This window comes from Megalops cyprinoides, chromosome 12, assembly GCF_013368585.1.
Source record: "Megalops cyprinoides isolate fMegCyp1 chromosome 12, fMegCyp1.pri, whole genome shotgun sequence".
Taxonomy (NCBI): domain Eukaryota; kingdom Metazoa; phylum Chordata; class Actinopteri; order Elopiformes; family Megalopidae; genus Megalops; species Megalops cyprinoides.
In genome coordinates, this window is record NC_050594.1 from 13,247,666 (window position 1) to 13,264,273 (window position 16,608).

The window sequence follows — 16,608 nt, forward strand, 5'->3', positions numbered from 1 at the left end:
TAGATTCGCATATTTTCTTTTAGATATTTTTCCGTCCACATGCTTGGATTGCTCGAAACCAAAAAATAGTTGCTTTCTTCTCTGAGTCTGACTTTACAGTGACTTTGAATCCACAACTTTAAGTGGGGATTGAGAGTTTAAAGCTCCGAGAGTACCTGCAGGCGCTCGACTGGCCACGAGTCACTCGTAGATGCATGCACCCATCCCCTCTAGGAATGCCGCAACGCCAGTTCAGAGATGTCCACGCGGTTCCTCCAGTATCACAGATTTCGATCATCGTAATACATCCAATAAGTATTATTTTTATCTTTTTATGTAGATAATGGCAGGATTCCTGCTTTCTGCTCGATATTTTCATTGTTGATTCCATTTCCATAAACAAAATCGCCAAACTGTGATTTACCCCAGCACTAATAACACAAACAAGCAAATTTTATCGCGTCATGATTCGAAACTCGATTAAAATGTATTATTCTTAATTGTTACGATTTTATGCATTATTTTTACAAGCTCAATGATTTCTTAAGTATAGCATGGTGCCGTAGTTAGCAATAATCTTAAACGTTACGGGATGAAAAGTAAAAAAAATATATGACCACTGCTTTAAGCTCTTTTCCCGGTGTTCACACTAATTTACTATATTTCCTTTGTCTCTTGCCAAATTTTTTATTTTAAATCTGCCTCTCTGCAGCCTCTGAAACTTCAGTACAATTACAAGACACAGAGCGTTCATACGCAACACCGGATAGTTAAAGTCGACAAATTAAAACTTCCTCAACATCACATAAACATACGAGCTGTACCTTGATATAAACGCGTTCCTTTCACTTTGGATGGCCCCAGAGTTTAGTTTCTCTATGTGGAGTTCTCTTCATAAACGTAAAACATAAAACATGCTTCTTCTGTATGCCTCTCCATAACTCAGCTGCTTCGTCCCGCTCACAACTCCAGGTAAATCATTTCCGCAAAATGCGCTCCACCACTCCGCAGTAGATGCCTATGTTAATAGGCCTACGCCGTTTCGCTATGTCCGTTTTTACGTATACCACTGAATTGCCCAATCCTTTTGCATACTGATGCCTTATAAAACTGGAATGAAAAAAAAGACTGATCGCTCTTGCATACCTACATGTTGCCATCCAGACAGGTGAGGACACGAAATACCTTCAAGAAAAATGAAGTCTTTTTAGCTACATTTTAGCGCCCTCTATTGGCTAAAGTAAGACACTCTCGTGTCCTCGAAATCGCCCTGTTCTCGGATGTTTTTCTTGCAACCCAATGAAAACAGGTAATATTGACCCTGTCAAACCATGGCCCTGTTATTGCTGAAAAGATGACGTATCTCGAATATATATTAGGTTGACTCACTAATGTGTAACTCTTTACATATATTCTGGAATATATAGTGTTTAAAATAGGTTATACAGTTATATGTTCTATCATATTTACAAATTCAATCATTGCATTACATTTTATATGTGTTGTATTTTATGTGGATTTCATTCTGTACCCCATATCAATATATTTATTTTTCTCACCGCCCTGTAATACAGAAAGACAGTGTTGAAAATTGGTATGTCTTTCCTCCAGTTTGGACAAGTTGACCCAAGATGACCATGAAGCACGAGATGCCCCCGAAACCTCTTTTTACAGCAGCTGTGATGATGCAGAGGCATGACTGGAACGCCAGGCTGTTTGCTGTTTGTTCTCTCACAAAAAGACACATCGCATTTCAAGCTGAGACTCAAGTGGAAGTGTAGGGGGTCAGGGTGTGTGTGCACAGGGGGGGGCGGGGGTGGGGGGGTGGGGGTCAGAGGGGTTGGATTTCTCACTGACTCTTTAATGCAATTAACCCACTTCTTGAGGCAGGAGGAAAGTGGGCAGTGCCCAGCTTTTTGGACCCCCCTTAGTAGTAACTAAATATAACTGCCCCCGGCTGTCACTGAAGACATCAATAATCTCAGTGAGTCTGACTGGCTCCTCCCCTCCCAGGCTCTCTGTGGAGCTGTGTGGGATCTCAGCTGGCTGTGATGGAATGGACGGGGGGTGTGAGAAAGTGTACCCCTGTGCCAAGCAGCTTGTGTAACCCTCTCACCCCCGCTATCCTTCTGTTTATTAATAAACACAAACAGAGCCTGTGATCCTGGAGACACAGAGAAACACAGAGGAAAGGACCGAGCCTCTTCCCCTTTTCCCTTTCAGCCTGGACAATCTGGGGCTGGGACGCTGTCTGAGAAGAGGGAGGAGATCGGGAAGGAGCAGACTGTTCGGGTGCGTGGGATTGCTGCGCTTTAGTGGGATTGGCCCTGAGAGAGGGAGCGGAGGGTTGGCAGGCCTGGGTCAGCAGAATGACTTCAGAATCGGAAGGGGCACGGGCTGTTTATCACCAACAGCTTGTGCTGTAGACGTGTAGATGATGTCTGACTGAGCTGGCTTGTGTGCTTGTGTGCTAACTTACACTGGTGTGTTTGTGTCTCTCTGTGCATTCAATGTGGGAAGACATGGGCACTGGTTTTATATTCAGGCAGAGATCGTTGATTGTGCTTTTATTGTTGTGTTTTCTAATGATTGTGTGTACAGATATCACTCAGGAACTATTTGTAGATGTGTCTCACAGCGGCAGTTAGAAGCGCAAGCATTTGCAAGATGAAATTCATGAGGGCTATATCTAGGCAGAGGAGTCTGGGCTTGCAGAGCTTAATCTCAGACCACTTTGTTCCACTACCCATGATCCTGTGCAGACTGCTGATTTTGAATGGGCGAGGCTTCGTTGGAATGCTCCTGCAAACCTCCAAGCTCCACGCCCTGTGCCAACACACTACAGCAGCTGCTGGAGTCTTCACAATGTCCCACTGCATCTGACACGATAACCGAGAATTCCAGTCACTTGTGGCAAAGCGGATTGGCTTTCAAAGATATGACAACAATCAGATCTGAACCGCTTTCAGCAGACTTCCTGTGAATCAGGAGCTATAGTTTACCACTTTTCTTATCTTGCACAGAATAAAGGTCTTGATTTAGCTATTCCCTGGTTCTGAAATCAGAACTGACTTGTGATGTGACAACTGTCATTGTTATCATAAATCTATTAACTACAGAGATGTGAACCAGTTGTGTTTAAAGTATTTAAAGTTGTGTTTAAACACTTTACTTTCTTATGGTTTTTGCTTGGACCTAGTGCAGTCTTACTCACATTCTTAACCTTGTTTTTCTGAACGGAAAGAGTCTTATCGCTTCCTTTGTAATGCAGATAGAAACAAAATTATTCTCCAAAATGTTTTTCAGCTCCATCTGCACAATATGCTCAGAAGTGCAAAGAGGGGTTACCCTGGTTCAGTTATGGGATGTTTTCTTTAAAAAGAATAATGCTAACCTGCGAAAAAATAAAAGAATAAACAGTAATATAATCAACTTGAAACCAGTTGTTGTCGGTCTACAATATCAGAACAAGGTGGCTTGGGCAGTGGGTAGGTTGGCAAGGGTTTCCTCATATTACTGTATTCAGGAACTCTGAGGTTTGTTAGACACCTGTGTGTTTTTTTGATGATGTCAGTGGAGTAGCAACTATCCACCAATTTGTGTCCACTTTTCTGGCATGCATTCTGTTACTTGCAGTGCAAATAATAAATTAATTAAGAAATGTGTATCAGAAATATGTACTGCTCATTTTATATGTTATCTGAAATACTTAAACTTACACTTAGGTTTTTACTTAAAAGCTAACTGAATCAACTCCACACGAGGTCAGCTAACATCAATGGACTTATTGGCATTTGCTTTTGACTCCACTTCCTCTTCCAGCTCCGAGGGCAGATGATGGAGTCCATGGAAGCAGCTGAGGAGCTACAGGTGGAAGAGGAGGTCCAGTGTGAGGGGGAGGCCATGGAGGAGCTGGAAATCCGGATCGAGGCAAACTGCACCATGGGTGTGGAGAATCTGCTTGAGGGGTGTGAGGAAGAGATGGGGGTTCATATTGAGGGACGTCTGAAGGAGGTTGTGTGCCAGGTAGAGGGGAGGATAAACCAGGTGGTGTCCCAGATAGAGGGCTGCATGGGTGACGTGGGGTGCCAGTTCGAGGAGTGCATCGAGGAGGTGGGCCGCCTGGAGTCGCGGCGGGACGAACTGGTGGCAGAGCTCCTGCAGCTGGAACAGCCAATGGTGCAGGCCGCACAGGCGCTGAGGGCGGAGCTTAGCGAGGCACGCAGACAGCTCTCCCTGGCAGAGCTGGAGAGGCAGGGCCTGCGGGAAGAGGCGCGGCTCGTGAAGAGGAAGCTGTTCATCGCTGCCAGGGACTGCATCCAGAGCCAGGTCACCCTGGCAACCCAGCAGCATGAGGTAGCACAGTTCGCCATCACACAGGTAACCAGGTAACCCACCACACACTGAAATGTTCACATACAGTACATACAGCACAATACTGAAATGCACACATACATCACTCAGACAGTGCACTTAAAACTACACATAAATACTGTCACACACAGTAAGCTCACAGAGCTCTCTCTCTCTCCCTCTCTCTCTCTCTCCTTCTTTCTCTCTCTCTCACACACACCCACACACTCACACACATTAGCTGCCCATTCTTGGCCAGGCGGTGCGAGCCTCCAGGTGGTGACATGTTCGCAACCTTGATCCTCAGGAGGAGCTGCAGGCCCAGATCCTGGAGCTCACCCAGGAGGCTGTCAGTCTCAAAGAGGCCCAACATAACCGCCTCAGCGCCCTGCAGGACCAGCTGCAGGCTGTGGGCCGGCGCCGCACCAGGAGCGACCTGTCGCACTGCCGCCGAGCCTCGCTGGACCTGGAGCGGTACCTGCAGGGCGGCATGCGGGCGCTGGAGGACTGGTACGAGCCCAGGCTGCTTGCCCTGCTGAAAAGAAAGCAGTTTGGGGAGGAGGCCCTGCGGAGGACTCGGGACCAGGCCCGGGACCTGAAGGCCCAGCTTGCCCCCCTCCAGGAGGAGGTGCAGAGGCTGCTGTTCCAGGGCGCCTGTCTGGAGGAGAGGATCGCCCTGATGGAGAGGGAGAGGGAGGAGAATGTGGTGCAGCACCGGGTATGGGGAAGGAGGTGGTGTGCAGGGAGGGGCAGGGTCTGGAAGTGGGCGCTGGATAGGAAACAGACCAGAATGACACAGAGGAATGCTCAGGGTGGGAGCATCAATCTGTGATGTGTAATCAGTCCCTACCTCAGACAGGTGCTACCATACTGCAAATGATTTGTTCCTTCCCCCATTCTGTCAAAGAGACTCTGTAGAGACTCTGATTTGTTCAATTTTCCTTGGTCCTTTACAGTCTTATGACATGCATGCAAGTAATATTATCAGAACTATCACTAAATTAATATTTTGCTAAACATAATATTGTTAAAGGTAATGGTATGTCAACCTACTTTGTAGTCGTGACACAGGGTAGTGTGCAAACTGAGACTCATAGCAAGTGTTTTTCTCCTTGTCGCCACCTGCGGTTTCCCTGTCAGGTGGTCGACCCTTCAGCAAGGTGTAAGTACTCCCATCGGTCCAGTTACGTTTTAATCTCACAAGATATGCTATCTGGTACCCAGGCAAACAGAGTCTGAGACCCCTGGGTCAGAGAAAAGACAAAATGTACAATACAGTGCAATAAGGAGACAAAGCCACATGAAGCCACAAAGTCATATAAAAGGTGTAGACTCTAATAAATTAAGTACAGTGTATTAAAAAGAGTAAATATGAGAAGAGTAAAAAGAGAAGGATTAAAGGAATAGCAGTGATATAAGGAGAGAAAGGTGTCTTTAGCATAGATTTAAATTTGTTGAAAGAGGTCTGTGAGTTTAGTTCATTGAGTTAGGGGTCAAATCATTATTTTTATCCGAGTCTGATGTGCAAATGTCAGATCTGATATGTGTCAGTCTGAGAGATTGATGGATACTCCCCATCTTCTCCTAGGAGACCTTTGACATGCTGGAGGAGAGCTTAAGAGACCTGAAGACCGAGATTCAGGTGCAGAAGAAGAAAAACGAGGAGTTGGATACCATCAAGAGCAACGTTTCCAAAGAGGTGGATGCCCACAGGTGAGTGCCGTTGTTACTTGTCTCATAATGGACCTTACCATCAATGTATATGACTATAACTGTGCAATTATATTAGATCCATTCTCATCCATTTAACTGTGGTCACTCACCTGCCCATATCTCAGTGATACTGAGCTGGGAATCAGCCTGCTGTGGCCCTTTTCCTTAATAAAGGAATTAATAGAGGAAAATATTTTTGATCTATTTTATGTTTTATGATTTTATCACATCATCAAAACTTCAATGTATTGTACTTCAATGTAAAATTAATTAATATTACTTTTTATCTGAATAATGAGAAGATATCACTTTTCCCCTTCACAGGCAGCTTCTTGAAGAATATGGGATACTTTGCTCTCCTGTCGAGAAGAGTCTGGAAACATGATCATTTAAAACCTTCCACAGATGAATCATATAATTTTGACCTTGAAATATGTAACATTTTTCTTTTATAACATTAAAAAGTTTGTGAAATAGCTTCAACTTGTACAAGAAATATAGACACATATAAGGGACTATCATAAAAATGATGGTCTCTGTGTAATCAATAAAATTCCAAAAGTTAGACAAAGATAGTTCATATGGTTACACTCTGTGTACCATTTGCAGAGTTTGTAGACAGATGATCTCTAATAACTGCATACAAAGTTATTGCTTGGCTTTGCTTATGCATTGATAAACAAATTAAAAGGCTAATTCCACAAAACTCTACACTGATTATCCAATGCCTCAGAAGGAAGCCAGTCATACACTTGATTTATTCAGATCTCTGAAAATGTGTTTCCTTGGTATCAATAACTACCATGTCATAAATGTAACCAAAACAACTATGTCTTTAAAGGGATATTCAGGTTAAATGATGCAACTGTGAGCGATTGGTAATCATGGCGTATAGGAAAAAGCGCTCTAATATCATTCTGTTCAATCTGCCTTTAACAAACAAAAATGTTTTGTGATAAATCAATGTATCAAACTTACTCAAATGAAAAGGGTATTTCTTTTGATAAAGAAGCATATGTATATGTCTTTTTCAAATTAGAAATAGCAAACAACCACTGTATGAAAAAAAATAAATGCTTTTATATCACAGATGGAGCCATTTCAGGAAAGTTTATTTTCTGTTGTTATGAAAGATATTATCTATATTGTGTATGTCTGTGTGCATAACTATAGTCTCTTTGTCTGTACCATTTAATCCAGTGTATGAGTGTCTTCCTGTGCATCTACAGGGTTTAAAAGTAGTGAGTGACTGACTCTCTGTGTACCTACAGAGTTTGAAAACCCTGTTCCCAGAGGCTGTCTTTCTGTTCCCACCCAGATGTTTGCTATTATCAGTCAAACTGTTCATTGAATACTGATCTTCATTTGACATCTCTGTATAATCGGCCATCTTCCCTTTGTGAAAACTATTTGCAGTGTGTTAAAAATATCAAGATATCAAACATATTTTATGTTTAATGCTTGACTTCCTGCCTGTGCCATTAAACCCCCACAACTAATCCAGAATGCAGCAGCACGACTTGTCTACAATCTACAATCTTGTCTTTTCTATATGCAGAAAAGATACTCCCCTCTTCATCTCACTTTAATTGGCTTCCTGCTATCGCTCACATCCAGTTCAAAACCTTGGTGCTGGCGTACAGGACAGTGAATGGGACCGCCCGCTCATACCTATGACTGGTCTTCAAACCCTATGTTCCGTCAAAATCACTATGCTCTACAAGCACGAGGCCGCTCCTCTCAAACACAGTCCCTGTCCGTACCAGTCCCTCAGTGGTGGAATGAACTCCCCACGGAGGTCAGGACAGTGGAATCAGTGGCCATCTTCTGATGGAGACTGCATCTCGGCTCCACCTCAATCCCTGCCCCCTAACACCTGCTACTTATAGTACTTGCTGTTTATTTTATGTGTTTATTTTATGTTTATTTCATTGCGTTTGGATTGTGTGATCTAGTGACTGATGTATGGTAGTATACTTGGTATAAAGTATAAAACCAGCACATCTGCCCCCAGGACCAATGCAGGGAAACACAGCTGTAATCACTCTGATGTAAACATTACATTGGATTGGCAAATGTGCTTTTGCACTGCTGCCACGGCAATATGACGTCCTGGGCCCCAAAATCAATGTTGTCCATAGGCCATCATTACAATCTCATCTATGGATGAGATCACTCTCTGGGCCCAATACACCATATTGCTGCAGCCATAGCTAGGCAATAGGGCTGAACCATTGGTTACCAGTCTAGCTGATTATACATTTCAGTGCTTTTACATCCACGTTGTCCTGTATCTGTAATAGGAAACGAGGGGGAGGGGTTAAAGTGATTGACAGTGGTTTACATGAGTGATGCAACAAGTTTACACGGCTTACGTAATGTACAATGTGCCTGTACTTGGAGTCGAGCAATTTTTCTTTAAAAAAAAATTAAGTCTGCTGCTGCGGAAATTATAACTAAAACAAACAAATAAATGGAATTCTTGTTTAAGCCAAAGACAAAGCAGATGTCAATATTTCTGAATCTGAGCAACCGTTACTAGAAGGCCGATTGTAATCTGTCAGTGGACAGGAAGACGCTGCTCATCTTACACCTTAACACCTTTGCTTGTGAGAAAAAGGATTCCAGGTGTGCATACATACACTCCCACATTATTAGTTGCCTAGAAACGGTAACAATTTTTATGAAACCACATTAAAAAAATCAAGACACTGCTTTCTCAACCAAGGGGTGCATGACAGTCAGATCACCTCCATGTGGATTTCCCCGTAGTCTGCAAATCATAAACTCAATCATACATCCCATGAAACGTGAATTAAAAACCAGCCATATGTAGATACAAAAAACAATTTATTATTCAGAATGAACTTTGTACAATTACCTGGAAATACACTTGGAAACAGGACACAAAAAGGTCACAGACGTCACAACACCATATTAAAAGAAGCTCACAGGGACAGCAACGTACAAGTTAAATCACGTCTCTGCTCTCCAGACACAAGGCATATAAAGCTAATTATGGCCACCTAAAACCCCGCAGACGGAGCTATTACTAGGACCCTTCCCAGCAAAAATGGCTCTTCTGACAAAACTTACATAAGCAACCTGAGGTATAACCTTCAGTAACAGAACTAACCATTGGACATTTTTCAATAAACTTCATGAGAGAAAAAAATCCTGTCAATTTTACCATGGATCACTACAGGCTGCAGCTTTGGAACTGCAATAATACACTGCAGGTAATCCTAACATTGTGGTTTATAAAAATATATTTATATGACACTTTTATGAGGGCTTACACCTTATCTTGAAGTGGGAGGGGAAAAGGGATTGTTAAGCTGTCTATTCATTGAAAAATTAAAAATGCATTTCTTATTTCATCCATTTTAAAATACACCTTTGCTTTTGATAACTACCATGGTAATCAGTGTGTGTTTGTCTGTAGTGAAGGAGCTTGCCCTGGCAGTTCTGACAGTGGGAATAATCAGCTTTGGCTGCCAGCATGTCTGGAGCTCTGGAAGGGTGTGGTCGTGGGGAGAAAAAAGGAGCTAGGCAAGGGAGTTGGCGCAATTCTCTCAGCCCTGAACCTCAGTGTCTGCTGCTCCCTCGGGGTCCTCATCATTGTAGATATTCTCTGCCTGAAAAAGTTGAGAAAGACATATGTCAGCCATCGGCACAGAGACCAGGGCTCAGAATTTCAAGGGTCTAAAGTTGTGGAAGGGAGTGCTGTATCTGGTGCTCTGTAGATGACCTTGCATTGGCTTGCAGACTTGAAACACTGTATACAGCCCTCCCGTGCGTCTGTATGTATTAATCCTGATACATTACAACTTTCTTATTAATCTTTATTTAAACAGGAAGGTCAATGGAGAACACCATTCTTTTACAGTGACCACCTGAAGAGACACTGTGGGTAGGAAATGCAAGGCCATTGCAAATCAACTGCATAGATTAGGGGGTGAGAGGTCAAAAAGAAGGGATACAGATTGAGAGGGACACTGGGTGATCACCTGCTCAGTGATTCAGGTCTTTCCAGCAGTGTTTCCATTATTGTACTGAATGTAAAGTTTTTCTACTTGGTTCAACTGCCACCTACTGGCCAACCAACACCACTGGCTTTCCTGCAACATCTTCCACCCTAGTACTAACTGGCTTTAGCCAATTTGCCCAATAAGATTAGTGTCACATGACTGCTGACAAAATTTCCTCTGGTTTTTAGTCCAGTTGGTTGGGAATACTACGACGTGAGAGCCCAGAGTCTATTCCAGGATCATGTGATGCGACACTGTGTGCCAGCTATCGTGCACATGCGTCACTGGTTTGCACGGTGTCCCATCCATGCATCTCATGTGTGAGTGTCCTACACAGATGTGCGCATGTGCATCATGTGCGAGTGTGACCTGTGCGTGTGATGTGCGCAAGTCATTCACAAGTGTGTGCAGTAGCTCCTGTGCGACAGCGTCCTCTCGTTTCGCTCACCATTTGCCACACTTGCATGATGTTGTCCTCGGACACAGAGCAGATGACCCACGGCTCGTTGGGGTTCCAGGAGAAGTCTGAGATCTTGGCTGTGTGGCCGCCGTGGATGAACTGGAGGAAGAGACAGCAGAAGGCATCACAGAGAGCTCTACCCACACCCCACCAGAGCTCGAGCCAAACCAATACCCATCCTTCAGCCTGGCTGTAGCAGGAAAACTCACCAGAAGCTCTGGAGGCCCATCCTCAGCATCTTCAGGGGACTGCTCCTCTCCTATTTTGCTGCAGGTGAAACCAGGATTACATTACATACCAGGGTACTGGTAAGAGTGAAGAAACACAGACAGTAGGGTACAGATGAGGGTGAGGAGACAGAGGATGATGCAGAGGACAGGATGGTAACAAAAGGTGAAAGGTCAGAGCTGTGGTCTGGGCAGAGTGAGAGACACCGACAGCAGTGAGAGAGGATGGCCGGACAGGGCGGGACTGATGGCAGTGCCATCACGTGCTGTCAGTGACTGATTTCAACAAATTACAGAAAGAACAGAGCTTTTTAATCTGCTCAGATCAGTTGATTAATCTGCATATGCCATTATGGAATTCATGAAACCTGACTCTCACTGTGAGAGAAAAACACGCAACACATCATGTAAACCCTGCAGTCAATCATCTGGATACGGATGTCAACTAAATATGTAAAATTAAAATTGAAAAGAATAAAAAACCCCTTTGCTCATGGAAGGACTGTTTTAGCTTAAGTACTGGTGTCTCTGCCACAGATAAACATGCATCACGGTGAATAACACAGGTAAACATAACCTGCTAGACCTCTGTTACTCTGCAACAGTGACACACCCAGGGATGAGTAACAAGGACAGGTGAACACACCTGAGGTCCCACACGTTGAGCCGTCTGTCTGTCCCACTGGACGCCAGGATGGTTTCGTTATGAGGCGACCACTGTACCTGCAGGGGGGGGACAGAAGAGCTTCAGCAGAGCACCTCAAACATGGCCTGGGGTCATCCTAATTAATGAGCGCAAATGTTAAAATACTACCTGTATGCAGAAATGCTAAGGGTACACTGAAATACAGTATTTGTACTACAACACTGAGGTATTTACCCTTCAGAATCTGCCACATACACACCCCTCCCTTCATTACCCTGTGTAAGTAAGCCTTTGTGTCACAGAGAAATACAGCCTAAAGCCACCACCTCAGTCTGAGAAACAGCACTGGCCCATTTTATTTTCTAATCTGCACACCTGGAAGATCTCGTCTTTGTGAGACTCAAAGGAGTGAAGCTTCAGTTTCAGGTTCCGCAGGTCCCAGAGGGCCACGGTCTGGAAAAGGAGAAAAAGAGGCAGAAACATGAGAACTTTGGCTCAAATTAACATATACACTCACATGTTACATAATATGTAGACCAACTTCAATATCAGACTTTTTAAATACCACCATGAATGCATTTGATCTAATTCTACATAAGAGAAATTGTGACCTAGGTCATATTATGAAATAAATCGACCTACTTTTCAAAAGGGTGAACAAGACTTAGCCCCGCCCACTGACCTTGTCAGCTGACCCAGTGGCCAGGATGAACTCGCTGTAGGGGTTGAAGGACAGGCAGTTGACCTCGGCCGTGTGGGCATCCACTGCATGGCTGGGTTTCGAGGTGTTGTTGGAGCGAGTGTCCCAACTGCAACACGTACAATTTGACGTTTAGGTCCTTTGTCAGGTGCTTCCAAAGTGCATCCAATAAAGTGGCATGAAAAATGCTAAATACAGGGCACAACACACAGACTGAGCAATAGAAAACACACATTTCAACTTGTCTGGGCTGGTCTGTGCAATCTCAGAAATGCAACAGGAAGAAGGGAATAACCTTTTATACAACTCACTTTGAAAATCATTATACAACTCACTTTGAAAACCAGACTAATATATAAGGCACACATATACCCCTCATATTATAGGTCTCCCTGAAGAAAAACTGCTCAGTGAGACAGAGAAACACATGCGGGCCCCTACATCATGAGCTTCTGGTCGTCGGCCACAGATCCAAACAGGGACTCATGCAGCAGGTGCCAGGACACGTCCTCCACCACAGCTGTGTGGCCTGTGAAGATGGTCTTGGCGTCAACGACCTTGCCCTCCTTCGGCACGGTGCTGATGTCCCACAGGCAGATTGTCTGGGGGGGAGGGAGAGAGAGAGTGAGCTTAGCTCCCGAGAGGCTCAGCCAGTAAAAGCACTTGTTTCAAGGGCAGACTGAGCCCTACGTTCCAGGTTTGATCCCAACTGCATCATTTGCAAGAGGGACATCAAATGTTTTCATCATCAAATGTTTTTTTTCATCATCAAATGAACATGTGTTTGTGTGATTACCCCCTGGACTGACAGCACAGTCTGCAGCAATGAGAATGGAATGTCTATGCATGTATTACCACTGTAATTAATTTGGCTGATCACCTGTACCGTGAGCCTTACTGCAGCAATCAACCTAGCTGACTACTGCCCCTGAACCTAAGTCTGGAGGCTATGTACATATATGGCTATGTAGTTTTAAACCTGCGCAGTTCTATCATATCCTACTGTTTCTGTGTGCCCAAACAGATCTCTAAAATAACGCAGAGATGGTCCACAGGTCAGAGGGCAACGCAAGAACAACTCAGCAAGGATTTGAACCTGCATCACTCTTAAGCAAAAGGTCAAGAGCTCAAACTATGTGCACAGGCAGCTGGTCCTGGACGGGCTTGGTGCGAGTGTTAGGTGAGGCCCTTACGTGATCATCAGAGGCACTGAGGAGGCAGCCGCTCAGATTGGGGTTCCAGGACAGGCCGTATCCCTCTTTCTGGTGTCCCCTCAAACGCAGGTCTGGGGTGCACTCTCCAGAGGGATCTGAACAACACACACACGTTTTTATAAATGAACTCAGTGTTGTTTCACAAAGGGAATGGTATTAAACCTTGAAGGATTATAAATACTGACACTTTCAAGCCTGGTGCTGTGTAGAGAGCAATGGAACCAGTTTAATAAGAATTCTGAGGGGAACCTACCTGGTTTGGAGGGATGTTTGGTATAATCGAAGACCAGTACGTCGCTGGTGGGGGTCTTGGTGGCAATGATGCAGGGGTTCTGGGGCATGTAGCGGGCACGGTTCACCTCCCCCTCGTGGTTAATCTTTATCTCGATCTCGATCTTACCGCTCACAGAGCCAAAGCCACCAAACTCTGAAGAGGAAAACATTGAAGAGGAGACAAAAAAAACAGAATCACATGACAAGCCAAGACAATACTGACAGTCTCATCTCTGTAGTGGTACTTTGTGTACATTCTAGGAATTTGTATTTAAATGCACTTGCATTTTTTTTGGATCGACAGCGGACTGATCTTCCTAGGCAACCTGCAGGCATACACTTGGATAACAGCAGTTTCCAGAACAAATTTCCATAATTTTTTTTCCCCTCCAACCATTGAAATTATATCCAGTAACAAGGTAACATATCCATTGTGTGAGCCTTTCAGATAACAGTACATATAAATGCATTCACCTGAAAGTACTGCTTGTCTGTTCCTGTTTTAATGTGGCTGTTTATTCTCCTAATGCACTGAATTTTTCTCATTTGCAAGCTGCTCTAGAAAACAGCAATGAACTACTGTAAATGAGCTCAGCTCTCACTGTTCTGAGTCCCCACCTCCTTTCTCGCTGTCGTAGTGCGAGGCGTCGAACTGGGCGTCATCATTGGGCAGCTGCACGCTGGCAATGACCAGGTGGTTCTGCTCGTCTGAGGTGTGTGTGCCGAGGACGAGCCGGTGCACGCTGAAATCCTTCCCCTCAGGCCTATGGGACGAGAGACACGGGTGGTTATTAATATTATTCGCATCAATTCACACTGAAAAGAGTGGCACAGGTGTCAGGTCAGACAGCCACTACAGGTGTGGTTTCTTTGCAACCCTGCAGCCTGCCCTTTCACATACGAATCCTGCTGGTGACTGAATCATAAACTGGGACATGTCAGTAACTTTGGAAATGTTGACAGAAAAACGTACCCCTAGTGATCCTGAAGCACCTCATATACGTGTATTATATATTGCCCGAATAAAACTGGCATTCTATTTGCAATTGCTGCGATTGCGTTACAGTACAGTGCTTCCACACCAAAATTGCAGCTCAAGTGACTTTGGGATGGGTCTGTGGGATTGGTCTAGAGGCCAACAGAATACATACCATGGATATACACGGAACTAACAGAATGAGACTTGCAGTCTTGTATTCAAAGAACTAGATTAACCAATGGACGGATTGCATGCACTGCACGAATCTGGACACCAGCCATCCCCGATACAACATTCTTCTCTACTGTCGGCCAAAAGAACGAATCCTTTGGAACAGTTAATCAGTGCATAGACTACACTGACAAGATTCGCGTGTTCATGGCAAGGTGGGTCCGTAGCAACATACCTGGTGACATCAGGCAGCCACTGTGCCGTGAGACTGGGCCACTCCAGCGCATGGGTCATCACCAGGTCGTACAGGAAGGGGGTGTTCTTCTTCCATATCTTATACTCTTCGTTTATCACCCTTTCCTCCACCGCATCATCGAACGCTGCTAAAAACGCAAAACGGTCGGGAGGAATGAGTAACCTTAGGCAACAAGTAGACGGTGCTCATTACACATTAACGTGTACTGAATGTGATTAAATGTGCCATCGTTCTATCATTAGGCAGCATTTTACTTTCACTGCGAACTAAACTAACATTCTTGTCAATGAAATGTGCTTAAACGTTACTGTTTACATAAATTGACAAGGAAGCAAGCTAACTAGCTAGGTAGAATTAACTTCATCGACGTCACGTAGTGAACCCAAGCTCTTAGTAACTACAGAAAACATTTATGTTTTTCCACAATTCTCAATAGGCAGCTTCAGAATATGCTTTGTAGTTAACTAAGCAGACGAAGATCACAATGTAACGTAGGCAATGGTTAACAAGTAAACTGGCTGGCTAGACTAGATAAGTTCACACTCAACTAGCTAGACTGGTAACTTATAATATTACCTAGCTAGTTATCTAGATACTTTTAGATGGTCGACCAATTCCAAAAGGAAATGCTAAATTACCACGACTATACTCTATAAGAACAAGGTTTGCCAGCCAGCTACAGAGCTAACATATAAACAACCATCAAATCTAGCAACTTCATGCTAGTGAGCGACTATACCAAAGTTCTTTTACCTACGGCCTAGCTAGTTAGCGACAATAATGTCACCGGCGAGTTTCATTCATTCGCAGTTCATAGCAGAACAAAGGCACCAGCTACGGCCGCATAACAAAGCCAGTTAATTAAAAATTACCTTCTTTATCAGCCATGACGGCAGTGTTGATAGTAAGACCCGGTCTGAGGGACTCCTTAAATTAAAAATAAGCACAGGGCTCTTTGTCCAAGCTAACACTAGCGAGACACGTTCGCGCCAACTCCGACAGGAACCGTCTCCAGCGTCAAACCAGCAACAATAGACAGTACTTCCGGGTTACGATTTTTACGAACTACGTCAAAATAAAAGCTCTCATTCATAGGGCGAGTCAAGATAATAAATGCTACAAATGCGTTCGTTGACAGAGTGACTTATGAAACCATCATAATTACAAATCAACTGTAATTTACAAGGATTTTTTCTTCCAGCAGTCCAAAATTAAACCTGTTTCAGCAGTCCTTCAAAAATTATGATAGTCACATTTTCTCTTTGGGTTTTTGTATTCTGTTCCCCATAACTAAGACCTATTAAATGCACATTTGGGGACAGTGGATGCTTTTTTGCTCTCTACTTTCTTCTTCTAATTTAATCAGTGTTTTTGACCCATGACTTTTGATATTTTATTATTTATTTCAATTTTATTACATAATGTAGTTATGACGCTTAATCTAATGTGAAACCAGAACCAATCAAATGCAGCATCACTGTCCTTCATGTAACATCTTCGGACGTTTACTTTTTCAAAGTGAGTCTGATGATGTTAACATATGTTGAGGGGTTTTAAAATATACAACAGCATCTAAGATTGAATTTATTTTTTAAAACACCTGTCT

At 43.8% G+C, this 16,608-nt stretch overlaps 3 protein-coding genes across 3 annotated transcripts in view; 1 reads left to right on the forward strand and 2 right to left on the reverse strand.

The window, feature by feature from the left end:
- Window positions 1–1,083, reverse strand: part of LOC118787333 (uncharacterized protein KIAA1522 homolog) — a 54,277-nt gene extending 53,194 nt beyond the window's left edge. Inside the window, exon 1 of the mRNA XM_036542856.1 lies at window positions 804–1,083. The gene's annotated coding sequence lies outside the window, so the exon portion shown is untranslated. The remainder of the gene's footprint in view (window positions 1–803) is intronic.
- A 1,058-nt stretch (window positions 1,084–2,141) lies between these two features.
- On the forward strand, window positions 2,142–6,785 carry LOC118787426 (syncoilin-like). The gene is made up of 5 exons (XM_036542985.1): window positions 2,142–2,271; window positions 3,802–4,359; window positions 4,640–5,050; window positions 5,921–6,045; window positions 6,370–6,785. Exons 2-5 carry the CDS (start codon window positions 3,814–3,816, stop codon window positions 6,428–6,430), a joined length of 1,143 nt encoding a protein of 380 aa, XP_036398878.1. The 5' UTR covers window positions 2,142–2,271; window positions 3,802–3,813; the 3' UTR covers window positions 6,431–6,785.
- Window positions 6,786–8,931: 2,146 nt separating this feature from the next.
- Window positions 8,932–16,013, reverse strand: LOC118786740 (histone-binding protein RBBP4). The gene is made up of 12 exons (XM_036542035.1): window positions 15,875–16,013; window positions 14,982–15,129; window positions 14,215–14,360; window positions 13,577–13,750; window positions 13,303–13,418; window positions 12,551–12,711; window positions 12,092–12,218; window positions 11,785–11,862; window positions 11,410–11,486; window positions 10,746–10,803; window positions 10,525–10,635; window positions 8,932–9,683 (listed from the first exon to the last, which is right to left on the reverse strand). The coding sequence occupies exons 1-12, from the start codon at window positions 15,888–15,890 to the stop codon at window positions 9,621–9,623; spliced, it is 1,275 nt and encodes a 424-aa protein (XP_036397928.1). The 5' UTR covers window positions 15,891–16,013; the 3' UTR covers window positions 8,932–9,620.
- Window positions 16,014–16,608: the final 595 nt, after the last annotated feature.